The 18,864-nt window shown below is 37.6% G+C and overlaps 1 protein-coding gene across 2 annotated transcripts in view; it reads right to left on the bottom strand.

Annotated features, from left to right (window-relative positions):
• Nucleotides 1–16,727, bottom strand: part of ubl3a (ubiquitin-like 3a) — a 33,356-nt gene extending 16,629 nt beyond the window's left edge. The window contains exons 1-2 of one of the 2 annotated variants that reach the window (XM_067432962.1): nt 16,527–16,727; nt 16,094–16,369 (exon numbers count right to left, since the gene is read on the bottom strand). In XM_067432962.1, the coding sequence (XP_067289063.1) occupies nt 16,094–16,120 (27 nt within the window). In that variant the 5' untranslated portion in view covers nt 16,121–16,369; nt 16,527–16,727. Of the gene's footprint in view, nt 1–16,093; nt 16,434–16,526 lie in introns of both variants that reach the window. The other variant, XM_067432961.1, reaches the window with a different exon arrangement.
• Between the last annotated feature and the right edge of the window lie 2,137 nt (nt 16,728–18,864).

Consider the following 18,864-nt stretch of genomic DNA (forward strand, 5'->3'; position numbering starts at 1 on the left):
TGTGGTTTTTGATTGATTTTAGTTGCGTCGCGTCTGGTGTGGACAGACAAATAGCTTGACGCTGGAATCTCATTGCATCACGTGTAGTTTGGAACGACATGAGAGTGAGTAATTAATGACTAATAATTAATAAATTTTTGAGTGAACTAACCCTTTAAGAAAAGCTCTGAACAAAGGATATTATCTTGACAGAGGGCTTTTTTAAATACTAGTTTAAGCATTGCATAATCAGTCAGAACAACAGGCAAACAAAGAAGACCACAGTATTTGGAAAATATGATCATACCGCTGAACAAAAGATAAACATTTTCTCTTTTTGTGTACCGAAAAATCCATTTCAGTCAGGCACAAAACTCATTCATTCAGCTCAATGGATTCGGAGTCTGTTTCTCGGTGCGAACTCTACCTCAGTCATAAACAGTCAAGACAGATAAGGGAAGCCATCCATCTTCCCCCTGACAACAGAGTGTTGGTTCAAACAGTGTCATATCTGTCTGTCTCCAGGAGTCTGTGATGTAGTTGGGACTGAGGTGGTTTTGAAGACTGTGATCACACTCACTCATCCCTCCTTCATCAGTCAGAATGTTAGCGGAATTTCGCCCGCATATCTCAGAGAGTGTGAAGAAGCTTCTCAGAGCATCTCATTCTAAGAATGGAAGTGTAATTTCATTCCTCAGTTTGAAATTAGGGTATACTGGACCCTACCTTGTCTGCTTGCTTTAAATAAACAAAGAATAAACAAATCACAAGTAAGCCCATTTCATTTCTTTATATACTTGTTCCTGGTAGTATTGTTAATTATCTATTAATGCAGGCCATTTATATATATATATATATATATATATATATATATATATATTTTTTTTTTTTTTTTTTTTTTTTTTGTTTGTTTCTCCTAAGGAATACTCTACCACTTAGTAAAGTTTTTCTTTTCTTTTAGCAAGGATGTATTAGACCAGTGTTAGATGTATATAGTTACTAAGTAATTAGTTACTGTAATTTATTAACTCTTATGTTTTCTGCAATTAAACTACTGTTTATAGACTGTAGAACAATTATATATAATATAATATAATAGTGGAATTAACCACAAAATCTGAAGTGTAACTTTAAAATGCATGTTTTTATATATTATCACATTTGTAATTCCTCAGTTTATAAGAAAAATGTATGTTGTTTTAAATTATTTATTTGAATGAGTCGTTTAATGTCTATCCTTGAATCACTTAACTTAAGCTTAGTTCACACTGCCCGATTTTAGCCCCGATTTTGACTCGCCGACAGGTTTTGCACAATCGCAGACAAACGCTAGCCTGACGTGGTCATACTCAATTCTAGTCAGAATATGAGTCTGAAACTGCACCATTGGGCTGTGATTATGAGGCGTGTTTTAACCGAAGCAGGAAAGACATCAATTGGATAGACCTACAACCAATCAGAGCAACGAAGCGACGCATTGTCAAATGTCAACAGAGCTCAACTGCACTGTGTTGCCAAGTTCCGCGTTTTTTTTTCGCGGTTGTTTTATATATCGAAAGGGTTGAGCGACTATTATGTGATATATAGGCCGATGAGTGCGAATTTTAGCAGGCAATCTTGCCAAAATAACACACATTTTACCCCCCAAACACCATTTTTCCCCCGGAGAACCCCCCGAGAAGCTATTGTTTAAGGGCTAGTAGTTGGCAGGTTTTGTTGTAAAAACTTGGCAACCCTGTCTGCACACGTGCTGGAAAAAACGATCTTAGTTGTAAAAAAATAAAAGAATTTAATGATACACAAAGTACTTAACCAACATGATCATCATCTTTGAGAGAAATTGTGAAGGTGAATGCATATACAAACAAGCTCTCCGTTTAGGATTCGAGTAAATATAATCCAAGCACCTTTGATGACGTGCATGATTACGTTACTGTTGATCATATGTCCGTCATCGTCTAAAGCCCGCCCTGATGATTTCATTGGTCCGAACAGTTTCTGTTCGGGGATAATTACTACTCTATGGAGAGATGCCAGACCGAATTGCCTGACCTAAAAATGTTGTGGGCGGGGCTAGGTTCGGCTGGCATCCAGGCTAGACAAACGCCCAAGATCATAGGCAAATCAGTGCTCGTGCACGCGAGTGACAATCAAGCAGTGTGAATGATCAAAGATGCGATTAGAGAGAATCGCAGACGAGTCACCGACGGCTGCGAGATATTTGCCATGCTAAATATCTGGACCTGTCGGCGATTCAAACTCCTGCTGTGTGAAATGAGTTCTGACTGAAAATTACATTGCCGATGACTGACAGCAAATGAGAAAGTGAGATACAGGGCAGCGGGAGGTTCAGAAAGGAGTTATAGACATAATATCAGTGTTTTAATAGATATTTTTACAATTATATCAAACAGAAACAAAGGCCAAATATTTGCACGACAAGCCACCACCGCAACTCATTGCAAAATGATTTATTTACCTCAAACTCCACAAATCAGCACACAGACAATTTGAGCGCAAACTTTCTGCAGTTTATTATTTTTAATAACAATTCTAAGTATCGTGCGGGTATCGCTCCGGTCTGACGCACGTGTGATCTTGCGTTGTTCACTTGTCACATCGCACGTGTGTTTGGTTGGGAATGTTGGGTAGATTGCGCACCGGAGAAAGAGCGTTTTCGCCGATTTTTCCTCTTGTATAGTCATGCAGTGTGAACCACTCTGTCGCCGATCCATTGGTAAGTGTGAACACAGCAGATACTGAACACCCCCAGATAGTCATGCAGTGTGAAAAGAGCAGTGAGCTGACGAGTTTGAAACTCATGCAGTCTGAACTAGGCTTTAGTCGAGATTGGTACAGGATTTCGAAAGTAATTAGTAATAAGTAATTAAATACTTTTTGGTGAAAGTAATTTGTACAGTAATCTAATTACACTATTGAAGATGAAATTAGTAATTAGCAATTAATTACTTTTTTAGAGTAACTTACCCAATTAGACTGATCAAAAGTAAAGACATTTATAATGTTACAAAATTCTGTTCTTTTTTTGAACTTTCTATTAATTAAAAATACCAAGCAGCACAACTGTTTTCAACATTGATGATATTAAATAAAAAATTGTTTCTTGAGCACCATATCAGCAAATGAGATCTGAAGGATAATGTGACAATGAAAACTAGAGAGACAGCTGCTAAAAAAAAAATCAGCTTTGCCATAACAGGAATACATTTAATTTTAAAATAGAAAAAAAGTTGTTTTAAATTGTAATAATACATAACATTATTAAAGGTTTACTTTAAACTTCAGGTGAACGCTGGTGCTAGCTGCCGCTGCTCAGGGAGGGAATTTTAAGACGTTTTAGTACTTCTGAATCTTCCTGCACTTATGAATGCATTTATTAACTACTTTAAACTGTTTTAAGGAGTCATTATGACCTGTGTATCCACAATGATTCAGCTGGTTTGTACGCTGGTTGATCATGAACTACCATGGGTGGTTTTATTTATGATGCCCTCCGCCTATGGAACTCCCTTCCCCTTGACGTTCACAATAGCGATGCTTGTTTACATCTTTTTATACAAGCATCATCATCAAACCATTTAATTTTTTAGCTTTTTACAATCCAGTAATTCCCCAATAGATTAAACTAATTTCCGGCCTATACAGAACATCACAAGTAGATTTTTGATTTTGAATGCCATTTCCTGTCTATTAAATAACATAAACAACATGCTAAAGGTTTATGAGTTTAACAAAGTTTCTTTTGGAAACCATTTTTGTATGTTTTCAATACTTTGGAGGACAAGTAGAAAAACAACATATCGTTTTCAGGTTCTGTCAGGTACAGTACAGCCTGTACAATCCAGTTTTTTAATTTCTTAGCATGAGACAGAACAGGTTGGTCCGCTTTGCTGTGGAGATCTGATTCTTTCGCTGGTGAGAAAGTTAAAACCAATGAGTACAGTAAACCACCCATTGTTTGGGATTTGCATAGATATTCAACATTACAGGTCACCTTGAACTCTTTCTGAAGAGAATATAGAATGGTCTGGCCTAGTTTGAGTTAAAGCACATGTCCAAAATGACAGATTGCAATGCATTTGGACATGGGAATGGAAGGATAAATTACTCACTTCAGCCAGGGGTCAAAAGCACATGACCATTGGCATTGGTTTGATAATATTTAGCTCATCCGGCCTCTAGTCTCTAGTCACAGCTTTAAAATTAATTTCAGTCCACATAATTATTCCTTACCATCTCATAAAAGCGTCTTTTCATGGTATTGTACAGACTGTTATGGCACCGAAAATCTGAGGAAAAGAGACCGTCAATTTATTAATATGTGAAAGCTTTCTGATGTGTGTCAGACTCTTAAATTCTCATTATAAAGAGCACAGCACAGGAGAAAGAGATAACAGCATTAAATGACATGAGATCTGAGAATTAGATGGCACATTTAGACATGGGAAATTAAACTGCAAGAGGGGCTGTAGAGGAATTGCAAAGTTCCCTCTATCTATCTCCAAGACCTCTGTGGATAGCACAAATTAATGCAGGAATTTGAGAACTGACTCACAGTCACAGCCGTGCGCACACACGGCAACACAAAAGAGGCTGGATGTTCTCTGCATGATTTGATGTACGGTAGGTTGAACATAAAGTGATTGATTTTGCTCTCAGCTGCGTTTGCCTTGTCATGCTTATAACAAAGCAAGAAATGTAGTGGCATGAAGTATTTCGATGGATGGATGGATGGATGGATGGATGGATGGATGGATGGATGGATGGATGGATGGATGGATGGATGGATGGATGGATGGATGGATGGATGGATGGATGGATGGGTGGATGGGTGGATGGATGGGTGGATGGGTGGATGGATGGATGGATGGATGGATGGGTGGATGGGTGGATGGGTGGGTGGATGGATGTCGATCGATCGATAGACAGACAGACTGACTTTGTCCTCTCTGTAAAGGTTATGGCTTAGTTTCTCTTAATGCTTATACTGCTTTATTAAACATAATGTTTCTGTTAATAATCGTTGCCACATATCTGAGGAGACAAGAATGAAAGCTCTAGTTTCAGCTGCTGGATATTCAAAACTTACTATAAAAAATACACAACACACACAAAGGAGGTGCAAGAAAAATTCCACACTTCCTTGATAGATTTTTTCCATAATGGACTGGACTAAATAGCTACGGTAAGAGTGATCATTTTGCAATCATTTCCTCATGACGACTAGAACATCCTTTACTCCCATTATTTCATTCTTGGTCTTCCCCGCTACTCACTTTAGCGAATCACATGGTGGCCATTAGCACCAGAGAGCTAGCTTCCATACTTAATCACAGCACACCAGCAACTGCAGTCTCAGCCTGTCCAGATGCCCCATCAGCAGTCCTGAAGGACAATCATTCACACAGACATACTTACAAACACTCATCTGGCCCAAACGATGCATCTCACTGGATGGGAAAACAAGGGCTTGGGTGGTGATATCACTTAAATCTATGCAGGCCCGTCTGATGACATGCCACTTACAATCACATAAGTGGACATGTCTTCGCACTGGTGTTAATAATTGCAGAATCTGTGAATGATTCATCTTTGTACAAACTTTCCCTGATCTTGAGGCTAATTACACACCTTCTATAAACACATTAGCAATGTGCTCTCAGTGGCGCTGAATAAACACAAACCTAGAACTCTGACCTTTTTAGAACTGAAATAAGATTCCTTTAAGGTGCTTTATGGACATTGTGACACATCTTGAAGGTCACAATGTTGGATAATCTCTGTTATTTAAACACATTCAACAATAGAGAATAAAGCTCGGCCAGAAAATATGGACAGATTTCCGCTTCATGAGAATGATTAGGCAATTCTGGCTTGCACTATTTCAAAATATTATACATAAAAATTATATTATATACATTTATATTGAATAATTTCCTGATGGAGTAATGGGGAAATGTGAGAAAAGAAAAAACATTCAAGATAAAAAGAGGAAAGATGAGCATGAGCGAACACTCTCTCATCTCCTGTGGCCAGATGAAGGCAAGGCAGGCAGCCTCCTGCCCTGCAGGCCCTGTCCACGTGCCTTCTGCTGAAAAAGGGGCAGACATCTGTAGAAAGAGAGAGCGAGTGGGGGAGGGGAGCCATTCACTTACCTCCCCATCGGTGAGGTGGCTTTCTGATAGAAATGGCCTTTTGATATTGTATAACAGCCATGTATTACAAACCTGCAAAACACCCTTCTCATCACTTATTATTACTATCATGCACATGTCCTCAAACGGAATTATTGCAGCACCACAGACAAAGCTCCACAGACCAACTTCATGGCTGAAAATCTTTTTTTTATCTTTTCTTTTGGGTGAGCCCAGAGAAGATTTTTCATTAAAAGTCATGACTCTATTCTGTCCTACAGCCCTTTCTTGTTATTTTTGACAAACAGGGTGCATAATGGTATTAAATAAGCACGAGCATAAAGCAAGCAGACTGTGGCAGTACAATTGCATTTTAATTTATATCAATGTATTTCAATATGTACGTAACGTTCTATGTCCAACTAAGGTGGTCAAGATGCAACAAGGTTCAAAAACAAAAGTAAAACAAATTCAGGTAATCTACAAAAGGAAATGAGGATTTCAAAATACACAATGATGATAGATTAACTCAAAGACAAGTGTGATTGTTAAATGAGTGTCCATGACTGGAGAGGCAACAGCAAGACCACCTCCAAAAAATAAATTATTTTGCAGGTGGTGCCATAGACAATTGTTTTCTCTTTATTCTTCCTGACTGATTTGTTTTTAGTTTTGTGTTTTGTTAGGGTCCTTGTCACTGTCTGCATAGCATGAGGAAATACCTACAACCTAATCAGGTTGCACGGATTATAGGATGGCACATTCATACATGCTGTCGCAACGAGGTGTGGTGTGTCTCCCAGCACAGTTTCAAGAGCATGAAAGATAACTGGAGACAAAGGTGGACAGGGGTGTAGAAGGGCAACAACCCAGCAGTAGGACCCGTATCTGCTTTTTTGTGTGAGGAACAAGATGAGCACTGCCAGAGCCCTACAAAATTATCTCCAGCAGGCTACTGGTGTGCATGTTTCTGACCAAACTGTCACAAACAAACTTCAAGACGATGGCATGAGGGCAAAAAGTCCTCTAGTGGGACCTGTGCTTTGATTGGCCTTTGCCAGAGAACACCAGAATTCAGTGGTGTTGTCTTCACGGGTGAGAGGAGGTTCACAGTGAGCACATTACAGACATGAAAAAGTCTGGAGATGCCATGGGGAATGTTATGCTGCATGCAACATCATCCAGCATGACCTGTGTGGTGGTGGGTCAGTAATGGTCTGGGGAGGAATATCCTTGGAGGGTTGCACAGTCCTCCACATGCTCCTCCTTATGCTGATGCAGTGGGCCCTGGGTTCCTCCCAGCCTCATGTGGCTAGACTGTTTTGGCAGCTTTTAGATAAAGGCATAGATGCCATTGACCTGAATCCAATTGAGAAATTCTGGGACATTAGGTATCAGAGCATCCAAAGCCTCCAAGTAGCACCATAGTCTGCACAGGAGCTCATTGATGCCCTTATCCAGGTCTGGGCGGTGGCCGCCATCTCATCAGGAGCATGCCCAGACATTGTTGTGTGTGCATACAGGAATGTGGAGCCATACACACTACTGACTTGCATAATAAATAGCAACTTCATGCAATTTGGATAAACCTGTAACTCAGATTTATTTTATAGGATTTTGAATCCCATCCTCAGTGTGTTGATCATTTTGGTTTCCATTGACTGTCACATTTTTGTTCTGAACAAATTATAGAATGTGTAAATAAAGATTTTTCAACTGAATGTTTCATTCTCTGAGTTTCAATGTGTGATTTGTTATTATTCGTTTTTGAGCGGTGGATGATATTTTTTTCACAAAGCTGTATTGATTAAAATCCCTTTACTTAGGATTCATTTGTGCAAACACAAATGTCATATTTCAGTGCACTGCAAAATAATTTATAAGAAAAAATGTAGGACTGTATAACAATGTAGGAACCATCAGTTCAATCCATTGGTTGTTGAATGGATAGAGGCAGATCTGAATGTGAACTTGCAGTTGATTTTAAGAGTGGGGCGGGGTTTACAAATAGTTTGGAGTCATATATATGTCTGACGTTTCACTGAAAGATTGAATTATGATATTTTGATAAGAACTGACAAGGTAAAATAAAGAAATATTCTGCAATTGCTCTGATGATTCATATATCAGCACGTTTTAACTATAGTTTGCAGCAATTGCCTCAGAAGTGATCTTTAAAAACAAAGGCAGAATGTTGATTGGCTCACATCTTATGATCAGAAGGAAAAAAACATTTGGTTTGGAGGAGAAAGAGAGAAAGGTATGAAGAGGCCTCTAGGAAAAGGGAAGTCTGGCCTGAGATTTCAATCTGTGACTTCACTAAACTACAAGAGGATGCTTGCGCAATGATGTCATAAAGGCGAGTGAGAGCCACTGTTTACAGTGGAACAACCCTTTGCAGCCAGTCTCTGCCCAACTCACACAAAACTTGAACAGAACCACCTTTGGAAACATGTAAAAACAGATATATGTTGACTCACATCCAGTAATGAATATGTAGAACTCTGCAGAGAAGTTAAAACAACTTATAATAAGCCACTGAGCACTATTTACACAAAATGACGTTGAATAACTCTAACTTTCCATGACAGTGTGTGTGTGTGTGTGTGTGTGTGTGTGTGTGTGTGTGTGTGTGTGTGTGTGTGTGTGTGTGTGTGTGTGTGTGTGTGTGTGTGTGTGTGTGTGTGTGTGTGAGCACCTCTCTCACAGAGCTGTTGTAAATTGTTCCTCACTCTACTGAAAGGATCCTTTATTGAGTGAGTCTGAGCTACTTCCTCCCCCTCCTTGCTCTCTCGCTCCCTCTTTAGCCTTTTAACCCTTACTGACCCATAAGCACTCTCTGGACTGATTCATTTTATGCAATTCAAACTCATCATGTTATATTTGTCACATTTATTCAAACAAACACCTATAGATACAACAGATAACAAAACAGACTTGAGCTTAATCTCTCTGTCTTTATGTTGTTCTTCATCTTAGGACTGTGCTAAATTAATGCATTGTGATGTTTTTTCTCACAATAAATCAATTTCTATATGATTTAGCAATTCCATTTCAGAGTAGGTTGTCTAAACTAGGTATGGCCATTTTTGTCCATTTTTAATTTCGGGTACTGCTAGGTCTTAAAAACAAGTACTTGTGCACTCGTGGGTGGGTGGGTGGGATGCCGGCCGTGTCCTTCATGATTATAGTGAAAATATTTTAATTAAACACTGTTGCGAACATCTAAACATCTAAAAGGAGCAACTGCACGAGGTGAAGCTGAAGAGTGAATGAACAGCAGAAAACTAATGCCCGTTCTATATGACATCCTATACAAGATTAATCAGATATCCTAGATAAAGAACATAAACGTAACACTACATCTGCACAAAAGGACACAAATGCAAGTGAACTTGAACTTTATCAGCTTTCTCCGAATAACGCACTGACATGGGCAACTATACAGCACAAAGAATTCTCAACATTCTATATTGTTTCCCATTATGTTACGTATATGGCAGATTGGCACTGCGCATGTTGCATTCAACTGTCAACTGTATTACTTTATCAAGTGATCCCAGACATCCCTGCACATTTGTGAAGCCATGAAGAGAAACATTTTGAATTAAAACATAGGCCTATATTGTTGAAAAAATTAGAGAGAGAAAAAAAGGTAAACACTGAAAATGACCTTTTTCTGTGTGAGATGTTTGAATTGATACCACGCCAACATGCTGAGTCTATCCCTCACGCTGTCCAAGCAGTTTTAATTGTAAATGTGAAATCGTGGCACGTACTGCATTGTGTTTCATACCATGATAAGGAGCTAGGTTTCTAGACCTTTTCCATCTCATACGCAAACACTTTTCGTTACCTTTCCTCTACCTTTCTCCTGTTGTTCTATAGCAGGCTGGCTGTTTGTGTTCAGAAGAGGGTCTGTCTGTCATGAAATGCAATGATGTTATAATGGCCTAATAAACCCTCAAAAGAGAGTGACTTGTGCAGCCATGTCCTTCTGTTTTCTGGTTCCCTGATGAGCTCTATTGATTTGAGCTTTGTTACATAATTTTGCAAAAGTCTCGATGACAAACCTGGTTTGATTTTGCAAACAGAAAGAATGCGACTTTTTATGTTTTTTATGAAAGCCAATAACCAATGGGCCGATAAATTTAAATTGTGATAAACTCTGAGAGCCTGATTAGAAAAAAAGGTTTATTTTTTGTTAGCATTTGATTGCCTTTTTTTCGTATCATATATTTTAGTAATTATCATAAATTAGGTATCATTCGAAAGCTTACGAACTCAAAATTCATCCTGTGAAAACCGTTTTGAAATCAGACGTTGCGTTACCATGGAAATGGTACTCTAATTTCTTCTAGCGGGTTCCTCCCCTAGTGGGCAGTGTCATGTTTCATATTACGGAATGTATTTTAACTACTTTATAATCAAAATCTTTTCTAATCTTGACAAAACACATATCATTGGAAAGGTCTGAGTCTCAAGGTTCCATATTTGGTGACTGTTTTGTGATGGAAGTGATATTTGGACAGAAATTTACAGGAAAATGCATCAAAAAAACAATCAATGGAAATTGAATGACACCCGGTGGCTATTTTTGGTATAGCGCCTAAACAAAATCTCATGGGGACTTCAATTTTTGTGATATCAACTTCAAATTTGGAACACAACTTGGTTAGACATATGCCTTTGATTTTATAGTAATTTTAGAGTAAAACATTTTTTTGTAAAATATATATTTTATATAAAATAAAAAATATTTAGTACTGTATTTTTCATTTTCAGTAAATTTAAACTTCCATAACTTTTTCATTCTTTCATATTTTGAAATGCTTTCACTTCAGCAATAATCTGCTGATTGTCTTCTTTAAATCAAGACCAAACTTAAGTCTATATTCCAAACCATTCTTGAATTACAGCCTTTTAAGTTTGGATAGTGCATTTTCATGACCATTCTCAAAAACGGGGGTGACAGTTAAAGGGTTAAGTAACATTAGGTAATTGCACTGTGAATGGACTGTTAATAAACAACTTTTCATTATTAACATTAACAAAGGTTATTGCTCTCTGTTTGTTTGTGTTAGTTAATGCATTCACAAATGAGACCTTAATCTTACCAAAAATTATATTGCCTAACAAAAACTAAAAATACTAATGCAAACATAGCTTAGGCTGCATATAAAGAATCAAAATGCATGTGCCATGTATAAAATAGCCTCCGCAAGGACAATAAGGAAATTGCTTTAATCAATCCATATTGGTGATGAAACTAATGTGAGAACAATAAAAGTGCTCGTAATTAATAATGTATTATTAATATTATTAAACAAATGTTTAATATTACAGTAATAGTAAACATCTTTAATATTAGTCTATTGTTGCAAATAGGGCTTGGGCACCGCGTTGCATTCTGGGACGTCGCGGCCATGTTGATGGCCTCGCGAATGTAAACATACAGCAAGTCGAATGAGGAGAAGCAGAGTTGGTAGAAAGAAAAAACATGTTAAAATCCTGAAAGGGATGTGGAATTTACAGGGATACGTTAAATAGGGAAGGCAGGGACCGCTATAGAGACAAAATCGGAACTATTAAACTTTTGGAGCCACATGCATTTCCAAAGAAAGAGCGGAGCACCGACGACGACGAAAACTTTATTTTGTTGGTCCCCAACAGCCATTCTACTGATTATAAGTAACTTTGCAACTACAATTCAACTTATTCTACTAACCCGAACCCCAACACACATAACCATAACCTACCAGTCTACTAACAGTACGGTTAATACTCTAATTAGTGTTAGTTGACATGCTGTTGAAAACGTACATAGTTAGTAGAATGTTTAAAGTGGACTATCGAAATAAAGTCTAACCGAAACGTATATTTTTATTATTTTATTATTATTTTAAACGTATTATTATTATTATTTTTGTTATATAAGAAATTGCTCTGCCTCCGTTTTTATTTGTTATTGCAATGTTATTGTTTACTATATTTATAATTTGCACTTCCTCCATTTTCTGTGTCTTTTGTTGTTATTTTATAGATACCTATTTATTTGCTTATATAGTATTGAAATAATTTATTTTTTTAAAAAGTGTATTTATTATTGTTATATAAAGTGCACTCCGTTATATAAAGTGCACTCCGTTAACTTGCACTCCGTTTTCTGTGTTCATTTTTTATTTGTAACCTTTTACCTTGAAGCATTCCACATTTCTGTGTTCTCAGGTTGCACTACTTGCAAATAAACACTAAAAAAACATCTGATTGTGTGACAATTCTTGCTTTTTGCACATCGTTATTACTTCTTGTCCGTGGTTGCGCCTCCAAGCATGAAAGCGGTGGAAAGTTAATCCATTTTCGACATTTCCCATGGTGATTATGTGTTGCGCTGTTACACCCCAAAATGCAGCAACGGTTTACCATAGTTGAAATAACGCCAAAATAATCAAATTAAGACACACGATTGAGAGTGAGTACGTCTATAAACAGTGCGCAGTAGTCCGAGTAGCAGTAAAGGATGCCATCAACATGGCCGCCACGCCAAGTAATGACGTCATGACGCCCAAGCCCTATTAACGCTGGTGTTTGAGCTGCGCGTGCTGAATCTGAAGAAAATTAACAACCTTAAACTGAAGCGTTTAGCAGGTTAATTAACAACTAAACTTATCATATATGAGAAGAATCAGATATTTACAAAATAAATATAACAATGCAACTTATATTGGCACAAAATCACTAACAGGTGATTAATCAGATGTTTATACTACATAAAACGTAATATTACGACATATGCTTATAATAATTATGCGAATGCACACGCGAACTTGACCGTGCTTGGTTGAATGCGTTGTGGACGTGCTCTTCCCATAACAGTGCACTGAAACACAACTAAACTCAGAGAATTCACAACATTTTATTACAAAAATGTTCTCATTACGTTTTTTTTGACAGTCCCAACAGTTATTAATGATGAGCATTTCTGTTTGTTCTAAGTAATGATGTGCTTTACTGATCGTTAATTAAGTCAGCCAAATGCATCATATATTAGATTAATCAGTTATACACTGAATAAATATAATATTACAACTTACAATGGCACAAAAAGATGCGAATGCACAAGCGAACTTGACTGGAGGTGTAACTCCCTCAACAAACGCGAGGAAACTGTTATTTTACAGTGTTCTTATTATAATTTTATGTAGCTTATATGTCAGACTTGCGTTGCACATGTTGCCCATAACTGTATTTTCCTTTTTTTAAGTGATTCCTATCATATTTGAAGCATATTTGAAGCAGTGCGTCTGAAGTGTCTCAGCTGAAGGAAATAATACATTATCTATCGGCTTGAATATATTGGTTCAATTTTCTTATCGGTTATATAAGGATAAGATCAAAAAAATTATTATCATTTATTATTCAGATAATGATATGTTGCTGATATATTGTGCATCCCAACAATCACAACCATTCTAATGTATACTAAAGTGATATCCAAATAATTTCACATCAATTTGCACAATTCACGTCTACAGAAAGTATAAATACAATAACAAAATGGTATTAGCTTACAGACTAATTATGTTTAAAATCTAGGTTTATCAAGCACCTCAATTATTGTTTACATAATTTTAACTTCTGAAAGTGCTGAGCAACACTATTTAAGTGTGTGAAAAATAGCCATAGGGGAGGTCTCTCCTTGACATTTCTCCTGATAGTATCCCCTAATTCACCCCTACACATAGAGGACACAATACCACATGACACCACACAAAGTGACACAGTACCGTCAGGACTATTGAGTTCTCCTTCACACCTCTGTCCCACAACTGATCAAAGTAACCCCTTTTAAAAGAACATATTTGATGTAGCACCTATAGGCTTCAACAACATCTCGTTGCTTTGAAACACTGAGAGCTTTCTGCAAAAAAAGCCCATTCATTAAAATGCCCACCCACAAGATGTGTATGCACACACACACACAAACACTCCCATTGTTTGACAACCCAACCCCCCAACTGAATGCCCCTCAGCTGGAGACCACACAATGATTCAAAGTTTCACAGAGAGGACATTTCATCCTAAAACTCATTGTGCTGCTCCGAGAGACCAAAAATAGACACCTAAACCCAAAGTAGAAAAACGTCAGGCAACTCCTGCATTAAAAAGCCTTGATTCATTTTAAAGCAAGTGATGGATTATCTTTATCGTTCCTTTGCAAATACATACAAAAGTATTTCCTGTGAGGTTTGAATGTTTAAGGTTTTCAAAGCTATCTTAGATAATCAATGCCTGAATTCAGGCTATAGCATAACACTTTGTTCCTGGTTTGTTCCCTGCTTGCATAATGTGAGAAAAACCTTTCTTCCTGTAGAGACGTCAAGAGATGCATTGTCATCATCAGGGTCAGCTCACATTTCTGCCCTTAAAGCAATTAACAATACGTGGCGTCACTCTTTTAATGTATGCCCAAAAAAGCCTTTCTGAGGGCCAGATTTACATTTTAATGCTACTCAAGTGCAGAAACAGAAGGACAGTCAATGTGCACTGTAAAGGCCAAACACGTCAGACCTCAGTGCACATTACATCAAACAGAGTCTCTGACATGTCAGAGCGTTGGCATCTTTGGAGTTTGACAGCCAGATCAGCTGTTTGGAATATACAAAGCACGCTTGACTAAGACACAGTGCTACAGTTCGTTTTGTTTTTATATTAGTTTCAAAATTTTAATAGAAAATCAGGGCTGCATTTTATGGTTGATAAGCAGATTCCCCAAGTCCTTGGATTAACACTGGAGAACACTAGCAGGTAGCAGCACTACACCACCCACGGGTATATTATCTCAATCTATTACAGCCTTACATCACAGTGCAAAGCTCGAAATGTCATTCTACAAGCATGTATTGAGGATTAAACAGAACCTATATGACATCATCTAGATTCTAATGTTGGAGTTTCGTTGTGATCATTCGCCTTGATTCATATTTCGAGACATTTTTAGTTGTGCAAATAGAACAGTGACTGTTTCAAATCTCCCTGATCACACTTCCTCATTATCAGTCAGAACAGCACTATGTAAGCCATCTGATAGGATATCTTTACACTACTGCCCTTCCTGATAGAGGTGGAATTTTGATGGGGTTATTGCCAAAAGAGCAAAAGGCGTTTAATAATACTGTCCTTCATGTCTTTCTTGGATTCATATATCTGGAAGAGCAACAATGAGACTAACAATGAGGCTAACCTTCTCTGATCTTTGACAAACATTTGTTTTAACATGTTTATTCTTTAAAAGGACTAGAGGCCTATCCATTTTTATGTTACTTGTACTTATTTTTCAGGTAATTTACTAGTACGTAATCCAAGAATGACTAGTAGTTTTTTTTCACTAGTACTTTTCATTCTTGGTTTGTAGTAGGCTACTGAGTTAACATTCCTTTGCTACTAAGTCAGAATCCCAATAGTGACAGCTATACTAATCCATCGATACTAGTAACACATTTTTAATTAAATAGGGATCTGTGGTTCAGTTTTTAAATATCCACTTCCAACTAGTATGCATTACAATTGTTGCAAATAACTATACTAGTTCACAACCAAATATACAGTAAAAGTATTATTATATTAGTTTAACTACTCAAACTGTTCTAAACAATGTCACCGCAATTTGTCAGTATTATTCTAGTAACAACTGAATGTACTACTTACTGACTGTATTAGTATCTAAGTATTATTTTTTTTTATTATATTAGTATTAAGTATTAGTATCTAAAGAATAATTAACAGCATCTCAAGAAGTTACCATAAACAGATACTGATCATCTTTAAAAAAATAAATAAATACTTTTTAGTAACAACAGAAAACAAATAAGTAACAAAATAAATAGGAACGCAACATTACAATATTTTACCATATATTATACACCACTAAACCCTTTACAGAATGAGTATATTCTTACCATGTCGACAGGAATATTGCCCGTCATCTTTGAAATGCGCTCTCACGGATCTTCACTTTAGATTAGATTAAAAGTCGTTTTTCTATCTTCAGTTTGCTTAAGAAACAAAGTTTTGACAGCATATGACTCGTGGTAAAGCACTCAATCACGCAGAGATCACTCGTCTGGTTATTCCTGTAGGTTCGCTCGCTGGTGGAGGTAGTTAAGCGCAGGCAGGAATGGGTTCTTCTTCAGATAACGTTAGGCGTCTGACTTTCTGCTGTTTCATGGTATAAACTTCAAAACGGAGGAAAGAATAATTTATGGATTTTATATTTATGTGGGAGGACCCCCTCCCATCCTGAAATAAAAAGGATATATATTAGGAAATGTGCCTACGCCATAAGAAAACAAAACAATACTACAATTAGGTCATTGTTTTTAGCAAATTTACCGAGAAATGAGTTCCTCGGATTCCGCAATAAAAAATAGTCGCCTGGTAAGGGGGAAAATGCTGTAATTCGACGGTTTACAGTCTTATATCCGTCTTCGTCCGCGCTCACTCTCTGCTGTCATCCTGCCTCAGAAAAAAACATGGCGGCAGTTGACGGGGGGAAAGGCTGAAGCTGAACGGGGGGGAAACCGGAGCTGGTGAGGCAGATAAAAACGGCGCGATGTCAATCGGTATGTGTGTGCGCGGATGAATACGCCCCCCAGCAGTTAAAGGAAGAGGCGGGGAAAGAGGCGAGCCCACGAATCCGTGCGCTCCCAGATAGACGTTTCATTACAAACGAATTAGGGGTAAGGATTTAGGAATTAGGAACTTTGATCAAAATGCTTTATGCTTAATCCTTTTCAAGGGCAAACATTTTTTAAATCATAATCAGCCTCTTGTTTGTTTTGTGTTCATTTTTATTGTATTATGCAGTTATTTACCACATAGCCTACTCATAATCATAGTTTAACTGTGGCTTTTACGAAGACCATAGTAACCACCACAGGTAAAACCATTGATGGCTCTGTATGGTTTATACCCTGCTAAAATGGTTTGCTGGTTTAAGCTGTTCTAAGCCTGTCTCACAAGATTTGCCAAGATGTTACTCAGCTGGTTTAGCTGGCTGGCAAGCTGGTAGCCTAACCAAACCAGCTGAAAAGCTCTCAAAATCCTTCTAAAACCAGCCGATGGACCAGCAAACCATCGTAAAATGGTTTAAGCTATCTGTCTTTTATCAAGATATGGAATATAACAAAAAGCAAAAAGGTATTAAAGTGGGTATTAAACCACTTTAAATGGGTTTATAGGCTTATTTTTGTTGTTGACATCCTCGAAAGAGCACATTTGTCCAATTACAGATGTAAAATGGGTTGCAAATGCCATTTCATGTCTAAAGGACGTATATAAAAAAGTATGACTACCCCTCACAAGAAGACATTGATTTGCTTTCAGTCTAATTTAATTTAACATAAGGTTATCGAGCACCTCAGTTTTTTTTTTTTTTTTACATAACCTAAACTTTTGTGGTTGTAAGTAGGCCAACATTTAACGCACCTTTACAATATTCTAATGTAACTTGACAGGTGCACTTTGCATGTGCTTGCAGCTATTTCATGAATAAATATACCTAGAAAGTTAAGCGATGTGAGGTTTATATGCCTTTCTGTGTGTGTGTGTGTGTGTGTGTGTGTGTGTGTGTGTGTGTGTGTGTGTGTGTGTGGATTAACATTTTTTTGAAAACGTAAAAAAGCATAAAGTGTTTTGTGATGGGTATAGGTTTATGTTTAGTGTAAGGGAGTATACTTTACAGTGTGTAGAGTATAAAAACTGAGAGTCCCCACAAAGATAGCGAAACAAAGCAGGCTATATGTGTGTGCTTTTGTGTATGTGGCCCTGTCTTGGAAGCATGAGGTCTATATCTGTGACTCTTCCTCTATTGTCTTGCACAGTGTTGAGAGGAATTCATCATGACGTGGGGTGTCGGACCCACAGATACTCAAGAGGATTAACTCTTTAATCTGTCACTGATTCTTCTATGCTGCCTCCAAAAACATTTTTGTTCTCCTGTGTGCCATTTCAGTCTCCTGTCAGAAGAAAATACTGCCACAAATGGCATCAAAACCACACAATGTGTGAATATGAATATGCAGGGGTAAGAAACAGGTGTATTTTTTGTGTGTGTGAGGGAGTTGAGTACACTGTGGCCTAAGATTGTAATCTGGTTTTGATTGTGTTGACGTTCAGACAAACATGTAACTACTTCCTTAAATGTTAATCTGTGTAATAGTGTGTTTACATAGAAGCCATTGAGTACAAACTCAGACGAGGCTGGGGGACCTGACACACACACACACACATGGAAATCAATTACTGTGGATTATAAGTGACATGGTCCTGGGATTGAATGACATAGGAAGCCTTCTCTGTTGCAGACATAAGAGCATATAGGTAGAGCTAAAGTGAGATTACGTCCAGAATAAGAACAGGTGCTCTGAGTGGCAGCTTAGTGCTGTGGGACCAGACCCGAGGGTTTTACATGACTGCCTTTGATAAAAAAAGACTTTACAAACCACTGTTACAGTTACATGCATTCCTCTAATTACAAAAAGAGTGCTCTGAATGCATTATGGGCATGCTGCTTGGTCGTTCTGGTGTTTGTGGTTTTGTACTTTGTAACGAATGACATTCTCACAGCTTTCTCCAACAACTTTCATATATAAAAGCTCATGGTAATATAAGAATATCCTTTCAGAAGTTTCAGAGCTAAAAACGTCCTTGTTAGTCAAAGAAAAGCTTT

The sequence above is a fragment of the Pseudorasbora parva genome, chromosome 23, assembly GCF_024679245.1.
Source record: "Pseudorasbora parva isolate DD20220531a chromosome 23, ASM2467924v1, whole genome shotgun sequence".
NCBI lineage: Eukaryota > Metazoa > Chordata > Actinopteri > Cypriniformes > Gobionidae > Pseudorasbora > Pseudorasbora parva.